We start from the raw sequence: 12,905 nt of genomic DNA on the forward strand, positions 1-12,905 counted from the left end.
TAGATGGATGATTCAAAACTGGTACAATACAATAATATAATCAAGATAATAAACAATACAATACCAAAATACAATAGTGATAAAAAATAATACAAATAACAATGACAAAGGAAATAATCTGAATTGCTACTCAAATTATTTATCTCTGTTGAAGAATTCATCTAAAGTGTAAAAACATTTTTCCAGTAGGAATTCCTATAGCCTTTTTTTTTAATAGCAGTTTATTTTCTTTTAGACACTTTATATTACTTGGGAGTGCATTAAAGATTTTTGTACTTGTGTTCTTTACCCCTTTTTTTGTACCAGAGAGAGATTTTTCCATTCACAGTGCATATCACCTTTCCGTCTTGTGTTATAATGATGGTATGCCTCATTTGTTTCATATTCAGAGGAATTGAGAAGAGTGAAAGCCATGAGTGAGAGGAGATATTGTGAGGTAGTGGTTAATATACCTAACTGTTTAAAAAGATTTCGACATGAGGTTCTTGGAGGGACACTACATATAACTCGAACTACTTTTTTCTGGCTTACAAAAATTTTTTTTGAAAGTGGTGAGTTGCCCCAAAAGATTATTCCATAGCACATCAATGAATGAAAGTAGCCAAAATATGCAGACTTTGATACGTTGATGTCTCCGATTTTGGAGATTGTTCGGATGGCAAATGTTGCTAAGCTAAACTTTTTTAGTCTTTGCTGTATGTGGAATTCCCAGTTGAGCCAGTTATCTATGTGAACGCCTAGGAACTTTCTGCACTGAACGCTCTGTAACTGTATTTGGTGGGCAGTACATACCAATAACTTTATGTTTAACTAAGCTGCTTGAATGGGTGTTTATGTGGACCACAACACCAGCCATTTCAGTTGTTCCTTCTTTGCAGAATTGTTCAACAAATGAGATTTTCTTAAATGTTCTGTAATTACTGACAGGTGTGGTGAATTCTCATCCACAAATACTTGCAGCAAATTGAGTTTATCCCTATGATACTCCACATTTAGATCCATTATTCTAAAGGGTACTGATATTTTACAACATTTTGTTACATGGTATTTGAATCAGTTGAATTATTACACAGGTCTTTAACACTGCGCTGTAATGACAATGGATGGTGGCCTCATACATACATTAATCCCTGTTCCATAGATCATGAATATGACATTTCGTAATGATGTGGAACATGTCACATTAACATAAGTTTTCTTTACACAAAATAATTAATCAAATAATTAATTTTTTATTTTTATTTATTTATTTATTACAGTTACTACTTCATATCTAAGAATTCATCTATTGAGAAGAAGGAGTTGTCATTCAGAAATTATTTTAATTTGCTTTTAAATGTTGGTTGGCTATCTATCAGACTTTTAATACTATTTGACAAATGACCAAAGATTTTCGTGGCAGCATAATTCACCCCTTTCTGTGCCAAAGTGAGATTTAATCCAGAGTAGTGAATAGCATCCTCATAAATATTAACAGATAATTTTAGCAGTACTCCGATTTCTTAGCAGTAATATTCACTAAAATTGTGATTATTTACAGCACAGTATCATTGAACTAATTAAATCTCATCAGTATTGAAAGTCTGAAAATCTATGCAAGTCCTCTTGTTAATCATACCTCTAAGTTCACAAAATTGAAGTCCAAAATTTGTTGAATTTGCGGGACACACGTGGGTCAAACGACAACCTACCAAGACAAGGACCAAAGACCACGTGCTCTGCTGAGCATGCTTACTTATAAACTTGGTCACATGACCACCATTGGAGTAAATGTAGCTGCTTTACTGCTGACCATCATCCAAGTTTTATACTGCAATTTTCATACAAATTTATAATCATTTCTGAGTTCGTCTAATTACTTTACAATAAAATATAATTTAAAGAAACTTTTTCAGTACTTCACATTTTAGAAAATACTTGTAGCATCACAATACAAATACAGGACTATTTAGCCACATCACATAACCTATATGTTGATTTACAACCTATTGATTACAATTACACTTTACTGTCATGCTGTGAAACATGCAATAATGATAAGTATTATTTGCACAAAACATATTGACATCAATCATTGCTCTGTGTATGTCAAGTTGAATGGTGACTTCCTTCTTGTCTCCCAGTCTCCCCCACAATTTTTTTAATATAAATAAGAGACAGAAGTGAAACATATTGGCTACAAAAGGTAGCAGGGAGTATGCTGTCATCCTGACCAAAGTGTTAGTACAACAAAATGTCTGATCCATAGCTTCCATGAGACTCCGAACAGTATCTTTCAGAATAATAAGATTGTGTTGCTAGGCCCATTATTCTATGTTGTAGATCTAATTTATAAGTCATTTAAAGCACAAAAATCAACAAGGAAATGAATGTTACAAATATCAGTTTTTTTTTAAATTGGTTTACTTCTATCTTTTCAGACCCCAGCAGATAGTAGCTTGCACAATGATCATAAATTTTGTTCTAAAAAGCACATCTAGGAATTTTTAAGTGATTTTTAATGAGAAATTAGTGGTTTTTAGTCTGCCACTTGAAATTTTCCAGTATTTTATCTAACATTGTCATGACAGTACGAGGGTGTGCTGAAAAGTAATGTCTCCAAATTTTTAAGTGAAAAATCTTAAATCCTTTTAAGTAGAACAAATTTTATTAACATTGTACTTCTTAATGCGTCACGTCCACATATTTGCAGCCCACTGCTTCTAAAGAGCTCCGAATTGTAGCATTTAACATGGCAGTTTGTAAAATAACTATATTGGTGGATGGGAAACAGCTTGCTTTAGTCAAGTTTTGTATTCGAAGAGTTTGTTCATGCATGGAGCTTCCTCTCCTTCATCATGACAATGCCAGACCACACACAAGCACTGTGACATCTACAACAGTCTGATGCCTTAGGCTAAATGTCATCAGTTATCGTCCATACAATCCTGACTTGGCTCCAGCCAATTTTCATCTATTTCCAAAATGTAAACAACACCTTCAAAGATTTCATTTTAATAGTGATGAAACAGTGCAAGCAGATGTGAGTTGCATAACTGTTAGGGAAATTCAGACACTCAACAGTGATGGTATCAGTAAACTGGTCTCTCGTTGGGAGGAATGTGTTTGGCACCAGGGTGACTATGTTGAGGAATAAATAAAATCAATCAATGGAAAATCCAGGATAAAAAATGACGGTATTATAAAGGACAGATTGCAACTCACCATATAGTGGAGATATTGGTCACAGACAGGCACAACAAAAAGACTGCTAAACAAGTAAGCTTTCAGCCAAAAAGCCTTCTTCTGAATTAGACAACACACATACACACACACACACACACACACACACACACACACACACACACACACAAAACCACTGTCTGTGGCTGTCAAGAAATAAATATGTAGACATGAAGAATAAAGGTATAGACTGTTAATAACATTTATTTTATTTAAAAAGTGTTAAGAGTTTTCACATAAAATTGGAGGCATTACTTTTCAGCACACCCTCTTAAACTCTTGATGTCTCCCGTTAATTTCACAGTATTTTAACCCCGCACATGGAAGTCTTATTTTAATATGGGGTGCAAGCAGTCTTTTTGCGGATAAAAAAAAAATATTAAAAAATAAATTTTTCTGTATCCTTCCAATTAATTAAAGCCTGCCGTTTGTATTACCTGCAAGTGAGCTTGCTCTGTTTCTCCATGAGAGAATGGTGCACGCTCTGCCAGTTGACCCTGAACATTAATATGTGTAATCTATTATGCATACATGGGAAAACAAATGTACTACTGTACAAGTACACTATTGATGATAAACTATGGGAACAGTATGTACTGTAAAATATGTACAGTAGGTGTAACAATCGAGAGCAACCTTATGTGGAATGGTCACATAAAACAAACAGTAAGAGAAGCAGACACCAGACAGATTCATAGGAAAATCTTAAGAAATGTAACACATCCATAGAGAAAGTAGCTTATGTGATGCTGCTGCTTGTTTGACTGATTCTTGAATATTGTTCATCAGTAAGGGATCCTTACCAAGTAGAACTGATAGAAAAGATCCAATGAGAAGTGGCGTGTTTCATCTCAAAATTGTTTGGTTGGTATGAGAGTGTTACCAAGATGCTCAATAACTACATTGGCAGTTGTTAAAAGATAGACATTATGTATCACAGAGAGGTTTACTGTTGAAACTTAGACAGAGCACTCAGTAAGTGTCAGAAAACATATTGTTTCCTGCCACATACATTGTGCATAATGACGACAGTGAGAAAATTTGATAAATTATAACCAATACAGAGGTTTGCTGGCAATCATCCTTCACACAGCCCTTTCACGAATGGAACAGGGAAGGGTAAATCAGTTAGTAGTACCGGAAGTGCCCTCTACCACACACCATTAGGTGACTGCGGAGTATGATGTAGATGTAGGTAGATGAGTTGATGTGATGATTACAATTCATGTCACCTCTTGTTTTCACAACTAGATATTTATATGACATAATTCATTGTATTAACATCTGTTACATTTTTAAGTTTAATGAACTGGAAAATTTCTCATTGTAAAGATCTGGTTGCCTGTATTTCCTCTTGATTCATGTTACGTCAGTATAACTAGTTAATGCTAAACTTTTCTATCATTAATACTTTCTCTTAGATAATAGTCTCACCTTCAAAGAGTATGAGATAATATCTAATACCATCAGTTGTCATTAATGTACTGTATAACCCGAATGCTCTGTTGCATTTTCCTTGGGTATGCCAGAAATTACATCTGTGCCCATCGAGGACATTCAGTCCAGTGTACTGTGCTGTGTTCTGCACATTAGCAAGCTATCAGCACAGTTACGACATTCCCTTTACCTGTATTGCAGCTGATATCAAGTGCCTTTAAGTCTCATATCTTGATTTTATGAAGTAATATGCTGAGTATAGTACTGACTTTAGAAAGGTTAGTGCCTAGTAATGTGCTTTAGACAGCAATTAAATTTGAGTAGTCTTTCCCACTTTATTTGCACTTTACAGTTTTTGATGGCCCATTCCAGTCTTACAGTACACAGTTCCTATAGTTAAAAGAATCAAACCTCTCCTTCCATGAACTTCTCCACAATATAGTAACTTGGCTACAGTGCACTGACACACTACTTGTTGAACACCACAGGGGCATAATATGCAGAGTTAGAAATATGAAATTAATAGTACAAATTATAGTTTTCAATAAATTCACCAAAATAGATCACTGCATCCAGTGTGTAACATTTCTGTAACATTATAATGGAAGGAAACATTCCACGTGGGAAAAATTATATATAAAAACAAAGATGAGGTGACTTACCGAACAAAAGCGCTGGCAGGTCGATAGACACACAAACAAACACAAACATACACACAAAATTCAAGCTTTCGCAACAAACTGTTGCCTCATCAGGAAAGAGGGAAGGAGAGGGGAAGACGAAAGGAAGTGGGTTTTAAAGGAGAGGGTAAGGAGTCATTCCAATCCCGGGAGCGGAAAGACTTACCTTAGGGGGAAAAAAGGACAGGTATACACTCGCACACACGCACATATCCATCCACACATACAGACACAAGCAGACATATTTAAAGACAAAGAGTTTGGGCAGAGATGTCAGTCGAGGCAGAAGTGTAGAGGCAAAGAAGTTGTTGAAAGACAGATGAGGTATGAGTGGCGGCAACTTGAAATTAGCGGAGATTGAGGCCTGGCGGATGACGAGAAGAGAGGATATACTGAAGGGCAAGTTCCCATCTCCGGAGTTCGGATAGGTTGGTGTTGGTGGGAAGTATCCAGATAACCCGGACGGTGTAACACTGTGCCAAGATGTGCTGGCCGTGCACCAAGGCATGTTTAGCCACAGGGTGATCCTCATTACCAACAAACACTGTCTGCCTGTGTCCATTCATGCGAATGGACAGTTTGTTGCTGGTCATTCCCACATAGAATGCGTCACAGTGTAGGCAGGTCAGTTGGTAAATCACGTGGGTGCTTTCACACGTGGCTCTGCCTTTGATCGTGTACACCTTCCGGGTTACAGGACTGGAGTAGGTGGCGGTGGGAGGGTGCATGGGACAGGTTTTGCATCGGGGGCGGTTACAAGGATAGGAGCCAGAGGGTAGGGAAGGTGGTTTGGGGATTTCATAGGGATGAACTAACAGGTTACGAAGGTTAGGTGGACGGCGGAAAGACACTCTTGGCGGAGTGGGGAGGATTTCATGAAGGATGGATCTCATTTCAGGGCAGGATTTGAGGAAGTCGTATCCCTGCTGGAGAGCCACATTCAGAGTCTGGTCCAGTCCCGGAAAGTATCCTGTCACAAGTGGGGCACTTTTGTGGTTCTTCTGTGGGGGATTCTGGGTTTGAGGGGACGAGGAAGTGGCTCTGGTTATTTGCTTCTGTACCAGGTCGGGAGGGTAGTTGCGGGATGCGAAAGCTGTTTTCAGGTTGTTGGTGTAATGATTCAGGGATTCCGGACTGGAGCAGATTCGTTTGCCACGAAGACCTAGGCTGTAGGGAAGGGACCGTTTGATGTGGAATGGGTGGCAGCTGTCATAATGGAGGTACTGTTGCTTGTTGGTGGGTTTGATGTGGACGGACGTGTGAAGTTGGCCATTGGACAGGTGGAGGTCAACATCAAGGAAAGTGGCATGGGATTTGGAGTAGGACCAGGTGAAACTGATGGAACCAAAGGAGTTGAGGTTGGAGAGGAAATTCTGGAGTTCTTCTTCACTGTGAGTCCAGATCATGAAGATGTCATCAATAAATCTGTACCAAACTTTGGGTTGGCAGACTTGGGTAACCAAGAAGGCTTCCTCTAAGCGACCCATGAATAGGTTGGCGTACGAGGGGGCCATCCTGGTACCCATGGCTGTTCCCTTTAATTGTTGGTATATCTGGCCTTCAAAAGTGAAGAAGTTGTGGGTCAGGATGAAGCTGGCTAAGGTGATGAGGAAAGAGGTTTTAGGTAGGGTGGCAGGTGATCGGCGTGAAAGGAAATGCTCCATCGCAGCGAGGCCCTGGACGTGCGGAATATTTGTGTATAAGAACGTGGCATCAATGGTTACAAGGATGGTTTCCGGGGGTAACAGATTGGGTAAGGATTCCAGGCGTTCAAGGAAGTGGTTGGTGTCCTTGATGAAGGATGGGAGACTGCATGTAATGGGTTGAAGGTGTTGATCTACGTAGGCAGAGATACGTTCTGTGGGGGCTTGGTAACCAGCTACAATGGGGCGGCCGGGATAATTGGGTTTGTGGATTTTAGGAAGAAGGTAGAAGGTAGGGGTGCGGGGTGTCGGTGGGGTCAGGAGGTTGATGGAGTCAGGTGAAAGGTTTTGCAGGGGGCCTAAGGTTCTGAGGATTCCTTGAAGCTCCGCCTGGACATCGGGAATGGGGTTACCTTGGCAAACTTTGTATGTGGTGTTGTCTGAAAGCTGACGCAGTCCCTCAGCCACATACTCCCGACGATCAAGTACCACGGTCGTGGAACCCTTGTCCGCCGGAAGAATGACGATGGATCGGTCAGCCTTCAGATCACGGATAGCCTGGGCTTCAGCAGTGGTGATGTTGGATGTAGGATTAAGGTTTTTTAAGAAGGATTGAGATGCAAGGCTGGAAGTCAGAAATTCCTGGAAGGTTTGGAGAGGGTGATTTTGAGGAAGAGGAGGTGGGTCCCGCTGTGACGGAGGACGGAACTGTTCCAGGCAGGGTTCAATTTGGATGGTGTCTTGAGGAGTCGGATCATTAGGAGTAGGATTAGGATCATTTTTCTTCGTGGCAAAGTGATACTTCCAGCAGAGAGTACGAGTGTAGGACAGTAAATCTTTGACGAGGGCTGTTTGGTTGAATCTGGGAGTGGGGCTGAAGGTGAGGCCTTTGGATAGGACAGAGGTTTCGGATTGGGGGAGAGGTTTGGGGGAAAGGTTAACTACTGAATTAGGGTGTTGTGGTTCCAGATTGTGTTGATCGGAATTTTGAGGTTTTGGAGGGAGTGGAGCTGGAAGTGGGAGATTGAGTAGATGGGAGAGACTGGGTTTGTGTGCAATGAGAGGAGGTTGAGGTTTGCTGGAAAGGTTGTGAAGGGTGAGTGAGTTGCCTTTCCGGAGGTGGGAAACCAGGAGATTGGATAGTTTTTTGAGGTGGAGGGTGGCATGCTGTTCTAATTTACGGTTGGCCTGTAGGAGGATGCTCTGAACAGCCGGTGTGGATGTGGGAGAGGAAAGATTAAGGACTTTTATTAAGGATAGGAGTTGACGGGTATGTTCATTGGCTGAGTTGATGTGTAGGTGAAGGATTAGGTGGGTGAGGGCAATGGATTGTTCAGTTTGGAACTGGTATAGGGACTGATGGAAGGAAGGGTTGCAGCCAGAGATGAGAACTTTAAGTGTGAGGCCTTTGGGGGTGATGCCAAATGTCAGACAAGCCTGAGAAAATAGAATATGGGAGTGTAATCTGGCTAGGGCGAAGGCATGTTTGCGGAGGGAATGTAAATAAAACTTAATGGGGTCATTGTGGGGGTGTTGTGAGGGTGACATGGTATTAGAAGGTGGAAAGTGTAACATGAGGTGAAATGAAAATGAAAATAAAAATATATGGGGAGAGATAAAGGTGAACCGGAAAGAAACTGGAGATCTGGAATGAAAAAAGGCGAATAGGTGTTGGTTACAGCTGGGCTATGTTGGACTTGGGTTGGTAGACAACGATGTGCATATTTCAAATCCTGCCCTGAAATGAGATCCATCCTTCATGAAATCCTCCCCACTCCGCCAAGAGTGTCTTTCCGCCGTCCACCTAACCTTCGTAACCTGTTAGTTCATCCCTATGAAATCCCCAAACCACCTTCCCTACCCTCTGGCTCCTATCCTTGTAACCGCCCCCGATGCAAAACCTGTCCCATGCACCCTCCCACCGCCACCTACTCCAGTCCTGTAACCCGGAAGGTGTACACGATCAAAGGCAGAGCCACGTGTGAAAGCACCCACGTGATTTACCAACTGACCTGCCTACACTGTGACGCATTCTATGTGGGAATGACCAGCAACAAACTGTCCATTCGCATGAATGGACACAGGCAGACAGTGTTTGTTGGTAATGAGGATCACCCTGTGGCTAAACATGCCTTGGTGCACGGCCAGCACATCTTGGCACAGTGTTACACCGTCCGGGTTATCTGGATACTTCCCACCAACACCAACCTATCCGAACTCCGGAGATGGGAACTTGCCCTTCAGTATATCCTCTCTTCTCGTCATCCGCCAGGCCTCAATCTCCGCTAATTTCAAGTTGCCGCCACTCATACCTCATCTGTCTTTCAACAACTTCTTTGCCTCTACACTTCTGCCTCGACTGACATCTCTGCCCAAACTCCTTGTCTTTAAATATGTCTGCTTGTGTCTGTATATGTGTGGATGGATATGTGCGTGTGTGCGAGTGTATACCTGTCCTTTTTTCCCCCTAAGGTAAGTCTTTCCGCTCCCGGGATTGGAATGACTCCTTACCCTCTCCTTTAAAACCCACTTCCTTTCGTCTTCCCCTCTCCTTCCCTCTTTCCTGATGAGGCAACAGTTTGTTGCGAAAGCTTGAATTTTGTGTGTATGTTTGTGTTTGTTTGTGTGTCTATCGACCTGCCAGCGCTTTTGTTCGGTAAGTCACCTCATCTTTGTTTTTATATATAATTTCTGTAACATTATCACTTAATGCCAGCATATATGTTAACCGGGTGTGATATTTTACCTGCGAAGTTGTACAGTTATTAGCTTGTACGAGACTTTGTCATACCAACAGACATAGTTGTTTCGTGTTTAATTTCCAGCTGCAGATTTTCACAGTTAAGTTAAACACAGATGTTATGCGATTCACATCCAGAGCCAGATTGTCACTAAATACCATGAAGATGTTAGCATCATGCTAGCGAGGTACATTCTTTGACACGGGGTGTTAACGTTACAAGTAGACCCTGCAGATTTGCGATTCCTGGGTGGGGTGGGCTATTTAAAGACTAGCGTACAGATATTTGTTAATCTCGGAAACTACGGAATATTTTGAAAATCGGCTGGATTAGATTTCACTGTTCTAAATGCACTATAAGACTTAACTGCTTCCTGGTTTACGAAAAACATTGAAGGTTAACAAGTTATAATGGTATGTAGAACCATCTTATGCTTCCTCGTTGGAAATACCTACTTAAGAGTTGGGCAACCATTTTGAAATTATTTTACCTTATGCAAGATTGTAATTAGTGGCTTAATCAATTAATGAGAGGTATCATCTGATTTAGAAAAAGTATGTTCTCAGAAAGAGAGGGATGACTGTTTTTGAATGAACACTAACAGTACTTCAGATTCCGCCGATTAGTGTGGAAAGTTTTCCCCATTATGTGTTGTAAAACTTTCAGTTGATCATAACATTCAATTAATCAAACAGCTAGCAAAACTAATTGCATCACTGAAATGAGAATGTTCAATATTACCAACTGGATAATAAATTTAAATGGAACTTTGCCTAAATAACACTTTGAAATATTTATGAACATATCACATATTTTATGTGCAGCTGTATTAAAAATTGAATGAAAAATCAGGAAAAAATTTGGTTATCGATGACCATAGAAGGCATACCAGATGGAGGGTTTCCAACATGCTACATCTCACAGTCTATATCATTTACAAGTCTACCCAGAACTGTGTGTCCACCCTAGCATCTGAACGTGTGATGGCACTACTTGTGTAGTAAATGTTATGGTTCACGGGCAGTTTTATTATTGATCGATCTTTACACAACCCTAATACACTACTACCAGTGTTCACAGGCATCTTGCCTTCTTCTAATATCACTGTCCCTTTTGCATAGAGTCCATTGCAGCTTCTTCACTACTTAGAATGCAGAGTGCTTGGGATGAAGCTATGGTGTGGCGTAGTTGAAGTTACAAATATTAGTAAACAATGTGCTTTTTATTGTTCTACATTGAGGAAAAAAGAACAAAAATGTAATATTGTGAAGGTAATTAATGTTGTCATATAGGTACTTAAAGTTTGACTAAGTGCCATAGAAAACTGGATTACAACACTCTGCACTAGATTGAGAGCTACATATGTGTTACCTCACTGTCAGTTTGCATAAAATCTAAAATTAAATATCTAAATTTATTTGAAGAGCAGTGATTGTTCCCAGCTGTTCCTCTGAGCAGTGTGCACCCTCCACAACTGTTGGAATACTTCATCTCTGACAGTGATGCAGGAGTAGTTGTTGCAACAACTGAACATGCTGATACTCTACGGAAAGCCGCTGGAGACAAGCGCAAATTTATTGTCCTTGACTCGACACTACGCACTCTTTCATCCAGGAAAGCAGATCAGGTACGTGCACCATGAACTCGTAGTAGGATTATATGGTACAACTTTTTGTTAAGAATATTTATCAGGAGAGATTATAATTTTCAAATATGAATTAAATTAAAAATAGATTTATATTATTTTCTCTCGCTGCATTATACATGAAGCAGATTTCACACTATTTCATAGGTGATCAGTTCATTGCACTCAATGCAACATTACATAAACTGACAGGAAATCTTGTTTTACTGTTAGGGAAAAGAAAAATAATTCCAATCCAGTTGTACTATACCCAGTGAGTTTATGCCATTCTTTGAGACTTCACAGAGCTGTTTCAAAACTTATCATTGACATCAAACTCTGGAGTAATTAGTTCTGAAAACCATACTTATGATCATAACATTCCAAGTTTGGATTGAAAATGTGGTTTGTTCTAAGTTTTGCAACTATTAGCAATGATTTTTCAATAGGTTTGTGGTTTGGCATTCTGACAACAGTTCAGCTGCAAAGTGGCCAACTCCTGTAGTAAGAAAGCTACCTAACAACAATACTTTCCTTCTCTTTACTGATTCACTTACATGCCTACTTCACTGATTACTACTTAGCTTCTTGTGCTATGTATAAAACTATATTCATACCCTGCAAATCACTGTGAAGTGCATGGCAGAGGGTACTTCCCATTGTACCCATAATTAGGTTCCCTTCATGTATGGAATGCTGGAAGAACAATTGTTTGAACACCTCTATGCAGACCATAACAAGTCTAATCTTGTTTTCATGGGAGATTGCTCAGTTTGCTATAGTTTGGCGGTGGCCATTCACATGTGTAGTCAGCTGGTTCAATGTCATACCCGTATAGAATGCCACACAGTAATTGAGCATGTATGATATATAACATGGTTGCTTTCATATGTAGCCGAATTGGAGTAGGGATGAGCAAGGATATTCTGTATGTTGTGTGAGTGGCTGAATACTACTTTGGGTGACATGAGTAGGATTTTTTGTAGGATATTCCTCATCATCAAGAGGTAGTCAGAGCCCTGGTGAAGGAAGTTGTTGAGCTTTTCAAGGCCAGGGTGATATGGATGATCAGAGGACTGCTCGTCAGTGGATGGTTAACAGGTTTACTGGTGCAAATGGAGGAGATCACATGGGATACCGAGCGAGGTGGCGCAGTGGTTAGCACAGTGGACTCGCATTCGGGAGGATGACGGTTCAATTCCGTCTCCAGCCATCCTGATTTAGGTTTTCCGTGATTTCCCGAAATCGTTTCAGGCAAATGCCGGGATGGTTCCTTTGAAAGGGCACGGCCGGTTTCCTTCCCAATCCTTCCCTAACCCGAGCTTGTGCTCCGTCTCTAATGACCTCGTTGTCGATGGGACGTTAAACACTAACCACCACCACATGGGATATTTGTCCCTACAATGAGTCCAGATCGTGAAAACATTGTCAGTGAATCTAAACCAGACAAGGGGTTTTAATATATGACTGTATAGGAAGGATTACATCAGATGCGCCATAAATAATTTTACATGGGATGATGCTATGTGAGTACTGAGATGCTGTACCCTTGTACTAG

General features: G+C 40.4%; 1 protein-coding gene across 2 annotated transcripts in view; it reads left to right on the top strand.

The window, feature by feature from the left end:
- LOC124619823 (malonate--CoA ligase ACSF3, mitochondrial) overlaps positions 1-12,905 on the top strand; it is a 108,611-nt gene that overhangs the window by 30,733 nt on the left and 64,973 nt on the right. For both annotated transcript variants that reach the window (XM_047146427.1, XM_047146428.1), the window contains exon 3: positions 11,166-11,350. In XM_047146427.1, the coding sequence (XP_047002383.1) occupies positions 11,166-11,350 (185 nt within the window). The remainder of the gene's footprint in view (positions 1-11,165; positions 11,351-12,905) is intronic.

This window comes from Schistocerca americana, chromosome 6 (genome assembly GCF_021461395.2).
Source record: "Schistocerca americana isolate TAMUIC-IGC-003095 chromosome 6, iqSchAmer2.1, whole genome shotgun sequence".
NCBI classification, from domain to species: domain Eukaryota; kingdom Metazoa; phylum Arthropoda; class Insecta; order Orthoptera; family Acrididae; genus Schistocerca; species Schistocerca americana.